The 12,126-nt window shown below is 33.9% G+C and overlaps 1 protein-coding gene across 3 annotated transcripts; it reads right to left on the reverse strand.

The window, feature by feature from the left end:
• Window positions 1-276: 276 nt before the first annotated feature.
• Window positions 277-4,765, reverse strand: LOC131167825 (uncharacterized). Of its 3 annotated transcripts, XM_058126787.1 has the most exons (4): window positions 4,402-4,765; window positions 4,233-4,318; window positions 3,160-4,073; window positions 277-1,840 (listed from the first exon to the last, which is right to left on the reverse strand). In XM_058126787.1, exons 3-4 carry the CDS (start codon window positions 3,862-3,864, stop codon window positions 533-535), a joined length of 2,013 nt encoding a protein of 670 aa, XP_057982770.1. In that variant the 5' UTR covers window positions 3,865-4,073; window positions 4,233-4,318; window positions 4,402-4,765; the 3' UTR covers window positions 277-532. The 3 variants fall into 3 exon arrangements, with proteins under 3 accessions (XP_057982770.1, XP_057982772.1, XP_057982771.1); XM_058126789.1 differs by having other exon boundaries at window positions 4,233-4,755; XM_058126788.1 differs by lacking the exon at window positions 4,233-4,318 and having other exon boundaries at window positions 4,319-4,689.
• Window positions 4,766-12,126: the final 7,361 nt, after the last annotated feature.

A 12,126-nucleotide genomic window follows, 5' to 3' on the forward strand; every position in this document is an offset into this window, starting at 1 on the left:
GAAATGGACCAAGGATTTTTCAACTTCAAAAGGATTTATCCATTCTAGTACAAGAAAACATGTCGGTAAGAGATTACTATACAAAATTTAAATCTTTATGGGATGAATTGGCTAACTATAATCAGATTCCCACTTGTTCTTGTGGTGTTTTAAGAACATGCACTTGTGATGCTATTCAGGAATTCTTGAAATATCAAGATAAGCAATATGTCATTCAGTTCTTGATAGGGTTGAATGAAGTTTTTCACATATTAGAGGGCAGATTCTGATGATGGATTCTCTACCAGAAATAGAAAGTTTTTTCTATTCAGCACACAGTAATGCAAGAAACATAATTTAGCATACAGTTATTTCCAAGAAGTACATAATTTACAAACATTTAGAAGACAGACGGACAATAAAAGGCAAAATTTTAAGCAGTAGTTAATGCAACTTATCCTATCAGCAGCCTTGGATGGATCCATGAACTTGCTTTCCTTCTTTGTTGTTGTGCCCCTATAGTCTCAAGATAAACCTCCTTTTTTGAAGTCAATCATGCGACTGAGAGAACAGAGCGCTTATACATAGGGTTTCTGCCAACTGGTTCTTTTGCAGAAAGGCCTGGGGCACCAAAACAGAACAACTGGTTCATCAAACTCTTATTGGATGAGACTTCTTTGGGAATCAAATTTGGTGTTCTGTCATCAAATATTTGATCTGAGGTAGAGGGTCCTGCAAAATCACTCCCAATATAAACACCCTTTTGTTTATCCAGTGAGTTGGGTGAAGAAAATGACGATTTTGAGAACGAACTTGAAGGTGATCGGCGCGGTATTGTTAAGTGTGGCATGGCTTGCACAACGCCACGCATTAGCCCTGAAGCAAATCTCTTCTTAGCAATTGGGCTCGGCTGATTACTCCTAACAGAAAGCGTCCGCTTGTTACTAGAAAGTGCAGAGGGCTTTGAAAATCTCTGTCGAAGCGGTGTAGGAACTTCATCTGAAGTACTCCATTTCTTATACGATTCTGCTGAGTTATCATCTCCTGACTGCTTGACTCTCTCAGGTTTTTTATTTTTCATCCGTGACAACCGGAGCAGGTTTTTCAAATGCTGTGCAGCAAAGTTTATAGAACCTGATTTCTTATTCGTTAATGAGCTATCGTGCTCATTACCAGAATCCACTTGACTTGGTTCAGTTGAATGTGGACTCATTCCTGCACTGGCATCTGATCCATGCTCAATGCCTGTGTGCAAGAATATTTCTGTGTCGGATATTCTAAAAGAAGTCCCAGGGCTGCTTCCAATGCCTTGATTCTTTAGGTGGGAAACAATTGCTCTTCTTGCAGTGAAATCACTGCAGCTAAATATTCCCCCAGCTGAAATCATCTGCCTAATTAGTATTTCCGATGATGCAGATTGTGGCCGTTGCCTAAGGATATCGAGTGGGGTCAAGCCATCTACATCTCGGATATTCACATCAATTGGACGAACAGTCATCAGGAGTTCAACTAGATCAGAATGGATGTTTCCTATGATGGCCATATGAAGGGCAGTTCTTCCCTCTTTATTTTTTGCATTGATGATACCTTCAACATTGACAACTTTCCCACATACTAACTGCTTCATGAACTCAATCTGCCGATCTAACCTTCGAAAGACAGGACTTTGGAAACCAGATGCAGCCAAATGGAGAACTGTTTCACCAGCATAATTTGTTGAACTGATGGAAGAGGGAGATGCAAGAATAAGGGTTTCAACGACAGCTAATTGGCCCTTGAAAGCAGCCACGTGCAATGCTGTGTTGCCTTGATTGTCTGTGGAGTTGATGATATCGAAGGATGATATAAGCTCTCTAACTACCTGCATAATATACAAGATCATTCATAAGAACATGCCCCTGCAGCAATTGAAATTAAAATAACGGAAGAAACATAGCCCTGTGTGTGTCCCATTTACGCTTGTACTTCATATGCCCAGAACATGAAATCTATAATCTGAGTTCCACAAAACCTAATATGGTTAAAGATATTTTCTAATCCTAGCTTGAGTTCTGAAAATTTTATATATATATATGACATGAATTTAGCAAATTAAAGTATCAAACTGTGGAATAGTGGAACCTAATATGATTTGATATTCAACCCAAGGCATGGCCTGGATGACCCCAAATACAGATATACGCAATTTAAGGATGGTGTAACCTAAAGTATTTATCATCTTGCTATCTATTAGGAAACCCCTTCCCTTCTCCAACAGGCAGATGTATATTAAGAAATCAAACTTAATTTGTCTAATCAGTTCTAATTTAAGATTGCTAATTATATACCAAGTTATGGTAGCATTCCTGGTAGAATTGCAAGAAGCCTTCTCAAAATCAGTATATTAGGCCCAACTTTAAATCGCCATGATTTTTTATCCAGACTGAGTTATGGGATCCACAGCATAGTAGATTTTTGGGTTTCCAATAAAGCTATGCACTGCTAAATTAATAGGAATAAAAGTCACAACCGTAGTGACCATTACAGAGAGCTATAGTTGCATAATGGCTGCTACAGCTGCCGTTAATGGAACTGCTACAGGACTGTTATGGAAAGAAAACAAAAATTCTGTTTTTATAACTTTTTCTTCTCATTTTTCTAATTTTCCCTTTCATAAATCATTCTGGATAAGCTATGTGAAGAGAGGGGGGAAATATTATATTAGGATGGTCACGATACAATATTTATTTATTTATTTTAATAATCACAAGAATTATAGTAGTTGTGCAAGTCATTCCAGTTTGCAGTGCCCAATTTTTAGGGAGCCTTCCCAAACCATTTCCTGTTAACATTGTCAGCATTTTATATCCTCGTGACTAGATATTGTCCATAGCTTAAAAAATTTTACAATTTCCTTCCATCATATATTCATGGCAAAAGAAAAAGAGAAGAAAAATAAAACAATTTATATAAAGTGCTGGCTGCTCTAGTAAACATAAGTAGTTAGCAAAACAGAGGAAACCATCTTTAAGCTGCCATCAACTACATGGACAGTAAGCGGATAAAACTTACCAAGTTACTGGAAGCTTAAATAGAGAAATCAGGTCCTAAAAAACCAAAGACTTGGTGCAGAACAGCAAAAACAAAAGCAAATACATAAATTAAGTAAATAAATTTTGCACATTATCATGGGAACCTCACCTCAATCTGCCCCCTGCCAGCAGCAGCATGTAAGATAGTTGAGCCATTAACATCCCTATAAGCCAAAACATCAGAGCAGTCACTGAGAAGCTCCTTCAGAATCTTCAAATTTCCACCTCTGGCAGCAGCATGAACAGCTCTATTCACCATCTCTTGCCTAAAAACAGAAGGGATCTCCCCAATGTGCTCCTCCAACTCTCCTCTGCTACTTGAAAACCTCGGCGAAACAGCAAAATCAAAAACAACCTTGAAAACCTCAGAATTCTTACTCCGGGCAGCAGCATAAAGTATATCAGTAACACCATACTCTCCTTCCCCAAATACAAGAAGAGGGTCTCTTTCAAGCAGCATTTGAACAAAGCCCAAGTCTCCAGCCGAGGCAGCAGTGTACAGGAGCCACCCACCATAGCCAGCTCGAATGAGAGAGTTCTTTCCTCTCTTGGCTTCGCCCTCCAGAAAGAGCTTCTGGGCAACCTGAGATCTGCATTTCGCTACATCATCGAATTGTTCTTCGTCATCCCAGACGGTTTCAAGGCGGCGAATTCTCCGTAGAGAGGTGAGCTTGATGAGGTGGTTGCTGTCAAGGCGGAGGAGCTCCCGGACCAAGTCATAGTGGCCATTAGCAGCTGCCCAATCAACAGGAGAAGCATACCACCACTGGTCTCCGGTGCACTCCCACCTAAGAGGTAAGTCTGAAGGAGGCATTTTTTAAAAAGCAACGGATTGTTGTATACACTGAGCACCTTTTTTTTTTTGGCAGAAGCTAAACCCAACCCTCAATAGGCAGAATTCAACTCAACAAGGGCTTGAGGAAAAGTTGCAGAAAGTATAAGAAAATATCAGCTTTTAACAAGACGACTGTGACGAACGCAAGAAGAAGAAGTTCCCAGGAGATTAACAGTTCATGGAGACAACTGAGAAGAGAAAAACATGAAGTACCCAATTGTTATCTAAATAAGGCGGGAACAAACAGGGCGAGGAAAGAACTAGGCAGAAATGGAAAAGAAGAAACAATCAACAAGTAAAACAACTGTACAATAACTCAGCTTACGAAAAAAGAAAGAGGAACATACCCGTTTGGAGGGAAACAACCTGCTAAAAGCTTAAACAAAGAGACAACAGATGAGAACCCATAAGTTAATTTCAGAAGTCGAAATACCTGCAGGAAGGCCCATCAGAAATATGACAAAGAACCTGAAAATAACAACAGAACAATGTGCCGCGAGGGAAAATAAACAATACCCAATTGAGTTGATGCCAAGAACAGAGAGCAATAATTAACAGTATCAATCAGAGGATCTCAGAGAGAGAAAGAAGACAACCATCATTGCTCACAGGAAGCAAAACCCAGAAAGCAAAAGAGCCCTACAGGGGAAAGTTGAGGGACGAGAAGAAGAATTTGGTCATAAGTCCAAAGCTAAAATGATTTCGTGAGATATCGAGACAGATAGAAGGGCGGTGCTGATAGAATTTTGGGGCTTCGATGCTGGAGAACCAATATTGAATTTCAGGATAAGAAAATATATCTCAAAAGGCAAAATTCCTTTTGAACTGTGAAAGCGAAATGCAGAGTTGATGATGGAGATATCCGGGGTTAATCGTCTGTGTGCGCGCGCGCGCACAAGAAACGGGAGGCTTACGTTCATGGGCACGTGCGTGGTTCATGATTTTCTATTTTTAAATTTTTTAAAAATAATTTTATTAAAAATTTATAGTATAAACACAGTTAGAAATTGAATGAAATTGTTTAAGGTGAATTGGTCTCGAGTAAAGTACTCAATAAAGATTCTTGCAGACTTAGTTCTGGAAGGTACGTTTAAGTTGGCAAGAGTGGAGTTTGAACCCTTTGATGTTTTGGTTTGAAGTAAGAGCAATTTCCCAGTAAATGTGATCAACACTGATTAGGGGTGAGCATAATTTAGTTAAAATTGAATTAATCGAATTAACAGATAAAATTTTGTTGATTTGGTTCGGTTCGATTTTTATTTTTGTTGTTGGTTTTCGATTTTTGGGTTCGGTTAATTTGGTTAACAGAATTAACCGAATAGTTTAAATTAATGATAAAAATTTATATATATATTATATATTAAATATTTTATATATTATACATATACTAAAATTTCATTTATTTTTTATATATTTGATATATTAAAATTTTATATATATAATTTATATTTTCTATATATATATATTAAAATATTAAATTGGTTAACCGATTTAATTGAGATTTGGTTCAATTAGTTTTGAGTTTGGTTAAATATAGAATTTCGATCAGTTCAGTTAATGAGTTTTTTTAATCAAAATTTTTCGATTATTTCGATTAATTAACTGAATTCACTAAATCGGCCAAATGTTCACCCCTAACATTGATAGTCTTGAAATGATTGATTTAGTTATAATTAGGTTTCAGGACTTCAATTTGTTGTACTAAGGATACTAAACTAATTCACTAGCAGGGCGTATCCTATTATACTTGAAGGGGAGATATGAACTCTTCTTAATAACACATTCTAATGAGCCAATTATATAGTGTATATATGAACTTAGGCAAATTCAAGAGGCCATTCCTTAGGGGTATTAAATTATGGAGCTCCATTTGGTTGGAGGGGGGTGCTTTTGGAAAACTATCACCAATTAAGGTTTTACTTGGTAGGAAATGTAAATTAAGATTTTTCTAAATGTGATGAAATTAGACTAACTCATTAGAAAATAATAGTAGCTTAGATGACATTATTAATCAATCACAAACTAATATATAATTTTTTTACTACAAGACATTTTCATAATTAGAGTATATGAGTTTCGTATTAGATGTTTCGAGTTTTAACATAAGAAGAAGAGACGGGAAAGATTGAGAGAAGGGGGTCCAAGATGGGGACGGGTGAACCTCCCTCTATCCTCTCACAAATAGGCTTACCATAATCTTTTAAGTCATGTTTTGGTAGGTTGTATAATTAATGAAACGGTGCAATAGTGCTTTAGCAGTTTATTCATTAATTGAAAACAAAAATGAGTATTTAATGAAACTTTATTTAACATGAAAGCAATTAACAAGTCAACGTATGTGGCCTTTATTTTTCAAAATCAAATAAGGGCACTTTTCTTTTTGGAAAAAAAAAACCGTACTAAATCAATACAATAGCAAGCCATTGATGAATATCTTTGCGACTTTTACATTTCTAAAACAACAAGGCAAATTGTTTAAGTAGCTCACATTAATTAATTAATTTTCTAAAATGGAGCCATCAAAATTTAAAAATTAGGTATTTTCAGATATTTATTAATGGTGAGTGGCCCTAATTTAATTATATGTTGATTATTTTGGTGTTTGAGATAGTTAGTTAACTCATTTAAGAACTATTAGTACATTGCTTAAAGTGGGAGTCATTATAAGGAGGACAAAGAAAAAGGAAACCTTGAGTTCTACTTAAGGAATAAGGACAATTTAAGTATTCATTTGCTTCCCTTGTTTTTAAAAAAATTCCTTTATTTTTGAGAACCCATACCCCAAAACTTGCAAATAATTTTTTTTAATAAATAATTAAATGAAATGGTCCACTTCATGTGACCTACATTATAATTGACACTTACGAAAAAAAATATAAAGAAAATAGAGGTGTATATATAATTTATGCTTTCTGTGATGTTTATATCTACAATCAAAATCCCTAAAATATACAATCCAAATCCTTAGAAATTTTTCAAATTCTATTTATAGGAATGTGTGAAGAATCATAGGCGATTTTCTTGTTACAATGATTTGAGGATCCCAGCCAATTTGGTTGCAATAATTTGAGAATCCTATTAAATTTGGGTTTTGCTGTTACAATAATTTGAGGATCCTGTTCAATTTGAGATTTATTATTCCTGGAATTGAGGATGCCCACAAATTTCATAATAGTAAGCATCTTATATACTTCTATGAAAAATAAAATTAAATAAAAGGAAGTTAATTATCAATATATTTTCTATAATTTATAAAATAAAATCTATCACAAGCAAATAAAGACAATGCCTAGACAATTAATGTACAACATATATAATGATTAACCTAAGAATTCACTAAAAAAATTACTTCTCAAGTCCATATTTTTTATGATGAAGAGTTTTCCATGTTTATGCCACTAAATAAAAGAAATGCCCTCTCGAGCGAATCAAAAAATTTTCTATTATTATTTTAAAAATTCAGTATATTGGTCGTTTGAGGAATACCTAATTTAATAATTAATCACTATTTATAACCTTTCTAATTACGACTCATTGTGCCCCTCTAAGTGAAACTCAAATCCTTTCGTAATTTTTCAATAATGAGTTGTCATGCATCTTCTTAGTGAAACACAAACTTAAATAAACTTTAAGGTTGTATTTGTCACGTAACTTCTTTCACCGAAAATTTCCATACTAAACACAAATTCGAATAAAATATTTTTTATTCAATTTAAAATCTATGCTAAACAACATCAAAGACATTTAGACCCAAATAAGTAAGATGATGGAACTGCTAATGATTGCCAATAAGGGGAAGGCCGCACAGATGATAAACATGGCCTAGATAATAAAAAGATAGCTCGTGATGGTTCGAACTTGAGACCTCTGACATCGAAGTCCTATATTTAACTCCTCGAATATTATATTTTAACATATAATATATACATGAAAAGTTGTACAACATGACTCACCCACAATACTATATCTCAATCCATATCCTAAACTTAGTCATTTCAATAGCCTCTTAACATATAAAATAATTGTTCTTTTGACTATTTTTATTCTTCAAGTTATTTTCATTTTCTATTGAGTTGCAATCACAATTTTGTGCTATTTTACAAGTTGTAATTGCTGGCTTATGTTATTTTTTTAAAGAATTTTTTAATTATCTAGAAAGATATTGAATCTTTTAAGGAATATTTGGTAAAATTAAGGGTTAAATGCTAAACATTAAATTCAAATACAATTTTTTGAATCACTTCAGAATTGAATTTGAACCGGTCACTGAATTTATATATTGAACTCTAAATATTTGGCATCTAATATATGCATGCGTAATACAATTTTAACATTTTCAACTCTTAAAAGCATGAATGCTTGATAAAACTAATAAATAATTACATAAACTAAAATTTAAATGTAATAAAAATAATATTTTTTTATGTATAATTAATTAATAATTATGAACAAAAATAATATAATTTATTGATACAAAAAATAAACTATATTATTTTAGTTTTACCATTTAAATATTGAATGTTTTGTCATTTTTAATTTTTAGAAGAGATAAAAACGAAAAGGTGCATCTGAATTTTCCATTCACCAAATCAATCATGTTTATAAGTTTGACTGATTCACTTATTTAGTAAATCAGTTGAGACATAACTAATATTTAGAGGCCACTCGAAATCTCTATTTAAAAGTCACTCAGATAAAACAAATACCCCTTAGAATCTTAAAAGTATATATTTAAAAAAAAAAAAGTCTCATAAGAAGAAAGTAACTCCCTTCAAAATTTTCATTATAAATAACAACAAATTAAACCTTCTTAAATCCCAAAATGCAAATTATTTGATATGCTTTGGAGTACCTTGTCAAAAATTCTCTAGGAGAAGATGATATTAGAAATATAGAAAAAAATCTTCTCATATTATCATCTTATATCAATTAAATTTATTTTAGTCATTATTGACCAGAACAGGCTCTAGGGCCCTCTTATTTCTTCTTTCTCCGAGCTCTCATTACAGAAGAAGTACAAGAAGGAACCGGGAGCAGCTAGGTAAGGACCATAAGGTAACTATTTCGAAAGTTTAAACATTGACAAACTTTAAGTTTTGAAAAGACAATTATCTTAAAGAAAACGCCTTAATTATTTGGGTCATTAATATATTATTTCTTACTTTATGCTTCCATGTTAATATTTGAAAAGGCAATTATTTAAAGAACAAAATTTCCCAAAAAACAAATCTAAAATTTTAAAATCCAAAGAGGAGTTTGAAATCATAAAGATGAGGTATAATTGAGATGGTCGGTTACTTGTGCTGCAAGCATCCTATTTCTATTTCTATTTCTATATTAGTTCATCTAAGCTTCTTCACCTCATTCAATACACAAAACCATTGTTTTGAAGTTTTTTGTTTGGCAACCTAACTCCCTTTAATTAATAAATATCTCTTTCTTTTACCCACTAATTTCAAACTATTCCCTTTCCATCTCATCCTCTTGCCCAACAACACTAAAATGTGGTGAATTTATGAAAATTCAAGACCCATTTGGTCAAATATTTTTTTCAAAATTTTTTTAAAAAATATATTTTTTATTATTTCTTCTCTCCGAGTAAAATACTAAAGATAAAAGTTTACACTAGTATGATTTAAAACTTTAAAAAAATTAGTAGTGCAAATCATCAAGATTTGTTCGTTTATAAAAATAAAAAAATAAATCCCTTCGTACATTTTTGTTTGGGCTCGGCATAGAATTTGAAAAACATTAAGAAAGTAAATATATATAAAAATTTAATATTTAAATATTTTTTAATTTTTAATTGTATTTAAGTTCCAAACAAGATTTTTAAAATATATGATCGATAAAGTTATTTTAGATAATAATCCGAGATCCATATTAAATGATGGCGAAATAAATCGAAAGCGTTACAACTTTCTGGAGACTTTGAGTAACTTTGGATCTGGACAAAGAGGTGATACTAAATTGAAAAGTTTCATTCAAATTTATATAAAATCTAAATTTCAGACCAACCCCAAAATTTATCTTCTAAAATAATCTAATTCTATGTTTCAAAAGGTCTTGAATTTGAAGTTATAGAATTTGAATACCATATAATATAAAATTATATTAAAATTTATTTAAATCCATCAAAATTCAAACTCATACTCCTAGCTTAAGATTTACATTTCATCATCATGTTCACTGTTCTTTTCTTGTCCATGACAACAATAATTACTGCCTGAGGGCTGAGGCCTTTCTTACTCCTCCCTGCAACAAATGGAGCAGAGTGATAAAACAACACAAAAACTAGTTTGATATTAGTGTTTAACTCATCTATTCCTCCTCCTGGGTTATTACTATAACCCTGGGAGCACATGCCCAAGTCCACCTGTCCTACATAAATTAAAAACAAAGGTAGTACCCTAACAATATTTTATTTCCAATTTGCCTATAATTGGTGTGTTAAATTTTGTCCAAAGCTCCAATAAACTCAAATCTAAAATCCAAAATCTAAAATTCATGTTGCCAAACACATCCTCAGTTTAAGGCTTAGGCAGGCAGTTAGGCCAGTAGACTTTGGTGAAGTGTGCTGGCAAAGCCACCCTCTGATTCAGACCTCTCAACAGGACAAAGTCATTAGGGACACACACACACACAGCTATAAAGGTGGAAGAAGAGGCCATGTGAGAAGCAGCTTTCAAGCTTTTTTGGGTTTTTTCAGTACAACACTCATATTAAAGACTGTAAATCTGTAATGGAGGAGTGGGTTGGGACAACCTGCTTTTCCTTTTTAGCAATAATAATGCATGTGATGTCAAATTTCAGTCCTTCTCCTTTGTCTAAAATCATTTTCCTCTGTACTGCATTCCTTTTCTTTTTCTGTTCCCCTGTTTCCACTAGCCTCTCACTTTAATGGATCTTAATCAATCCTCATCTTCACATGGTCACAGAGTGCATAAATAAATAGCTTTTCTACAAAACTCTCAATACAATTGCGGCACACCAAACAGTCCTACTGGGTAAGGCGGGGGTGTTTCTTAGGAAGAATTAAATAAGCAATTTTCCACCTCTACCAAACAGGCAGGGTCTTTGTTTTTGGAGCATGAATTTGGATTCGTGAATATGAAATTATGTAAATTTGATTAGAATTTTATGTAATTTTGTATTGAAGTTTATACTTTCAAGCGTTACGTGAGAAAATTATGAGTTATGCTCATCAAGATTGATCTAACACCTACTCAATCTCGAACAACATATCATAATCACGTAACCATCAAACATCTCCCGACACTACTCGTACACATAGGGTGGATGATTATGACCATGATTTGCCTATCCAAAATCTTTAGGTCTTGGCTCGAGTAATAAGAAAAGGTAGGTTAGTCAAAAACTAGGGTTCTAAGACAGCCCACGAGAGGAGATGGCCCACCAAGCGGATGGTACAAGGCTCAAAGGAGAAAAAATGCATGTACTTGTTAACTGAATCTGCAATAGGAGATTGAACTTTGCCCCCACTATTGAAAAGTTAGGTAGGGAGAGGTGGGGGGCAACTCAAAGTGGCTTCCACCTAAGCAGTTCAATGGCCTCTATGTCAAGAGCTAGGCTCAAATGATTAATCCAAAAGGCTTTTCATATGGAATTTGATGGAACATGTGCTTCTCTTTTCCAACTTAAAATGTTATTCTGAATAGAGGTTCTTGGCTATTTCCACTGCACAACCTTACAATGGGATTCGAATTCTTTCGGAAAAGAAAAGGGATCTCACATTATCCATGAAGGAACAAGAAGATGATGATAAATGGAGAAAAATATTGCTGATTAAATACAACAACGTCATTTCATCTAATGTCCTCGGCTATGAATCAAGGGTCATCTCATCTCTCTCCTTGGTTAAAAATCTAGTAGGTAGGGCTAACAAGTGAGGGGTCCTGCAGCAATACACGTGAGAGGAGATCGATGGTTCACATTGGATGCTAAAAGTTCCCATTCACATCACATAATTACCCCTCCTTTTAACCATTTTACTGTCAAGGTAGAACAGGAAGAAACAACAAATACCTTCCAAAGGGTGAATAAAGGAGAAGGGAGTAGGGAACCATAGCTACCCCCAAGTGTCCAGCTATCAACTGTCTAGGTCAAAAGGTAAAGGTGAACAGTGGTTTTCTTATATATGCTTTCCCAAAGAGAATAATACCACGTTAGGGCTAGCTACACTGGCAAGAAGCAACAAAACCAAGTCTCCTTTTCAACATC

The sequence above is a fragment of the Malania oleifera genome, chromosome 11 (assembly GCF_029873635.1).
Source record: "Malania oleifera isolate guangnan ecotype guangnan chromosome 11, ASM2987363v1, whole genome shotgun sequence".
Classification (NCBI taxonomy): domain Eukaryota; kingdom Viridiplantae; phylum Streptophyta; class Magnoliopsida; order Santalales; family Ximeniaceae; genus Malania; species Malania oleifera.

What these genes read in the sequence shown, in the direction of transcription:
- LOC131167825 (XM_058126787.1), bottom strand. Translation starts at nt 3,864, where the DNA reads ATGCCTCCTTCAGACTTACCTCTTAGGTGGGAGTGCACCGGAGACCAG. An exon ending in CTGGCAGGGGGCAGATTGAG is followed by an intron (nt 1,841 to 3,159) that starts GTGAGGTTCCCA and finishes TATATTATGCAG; the next exon opens with GTAGTTAGAGAGCTTATATC.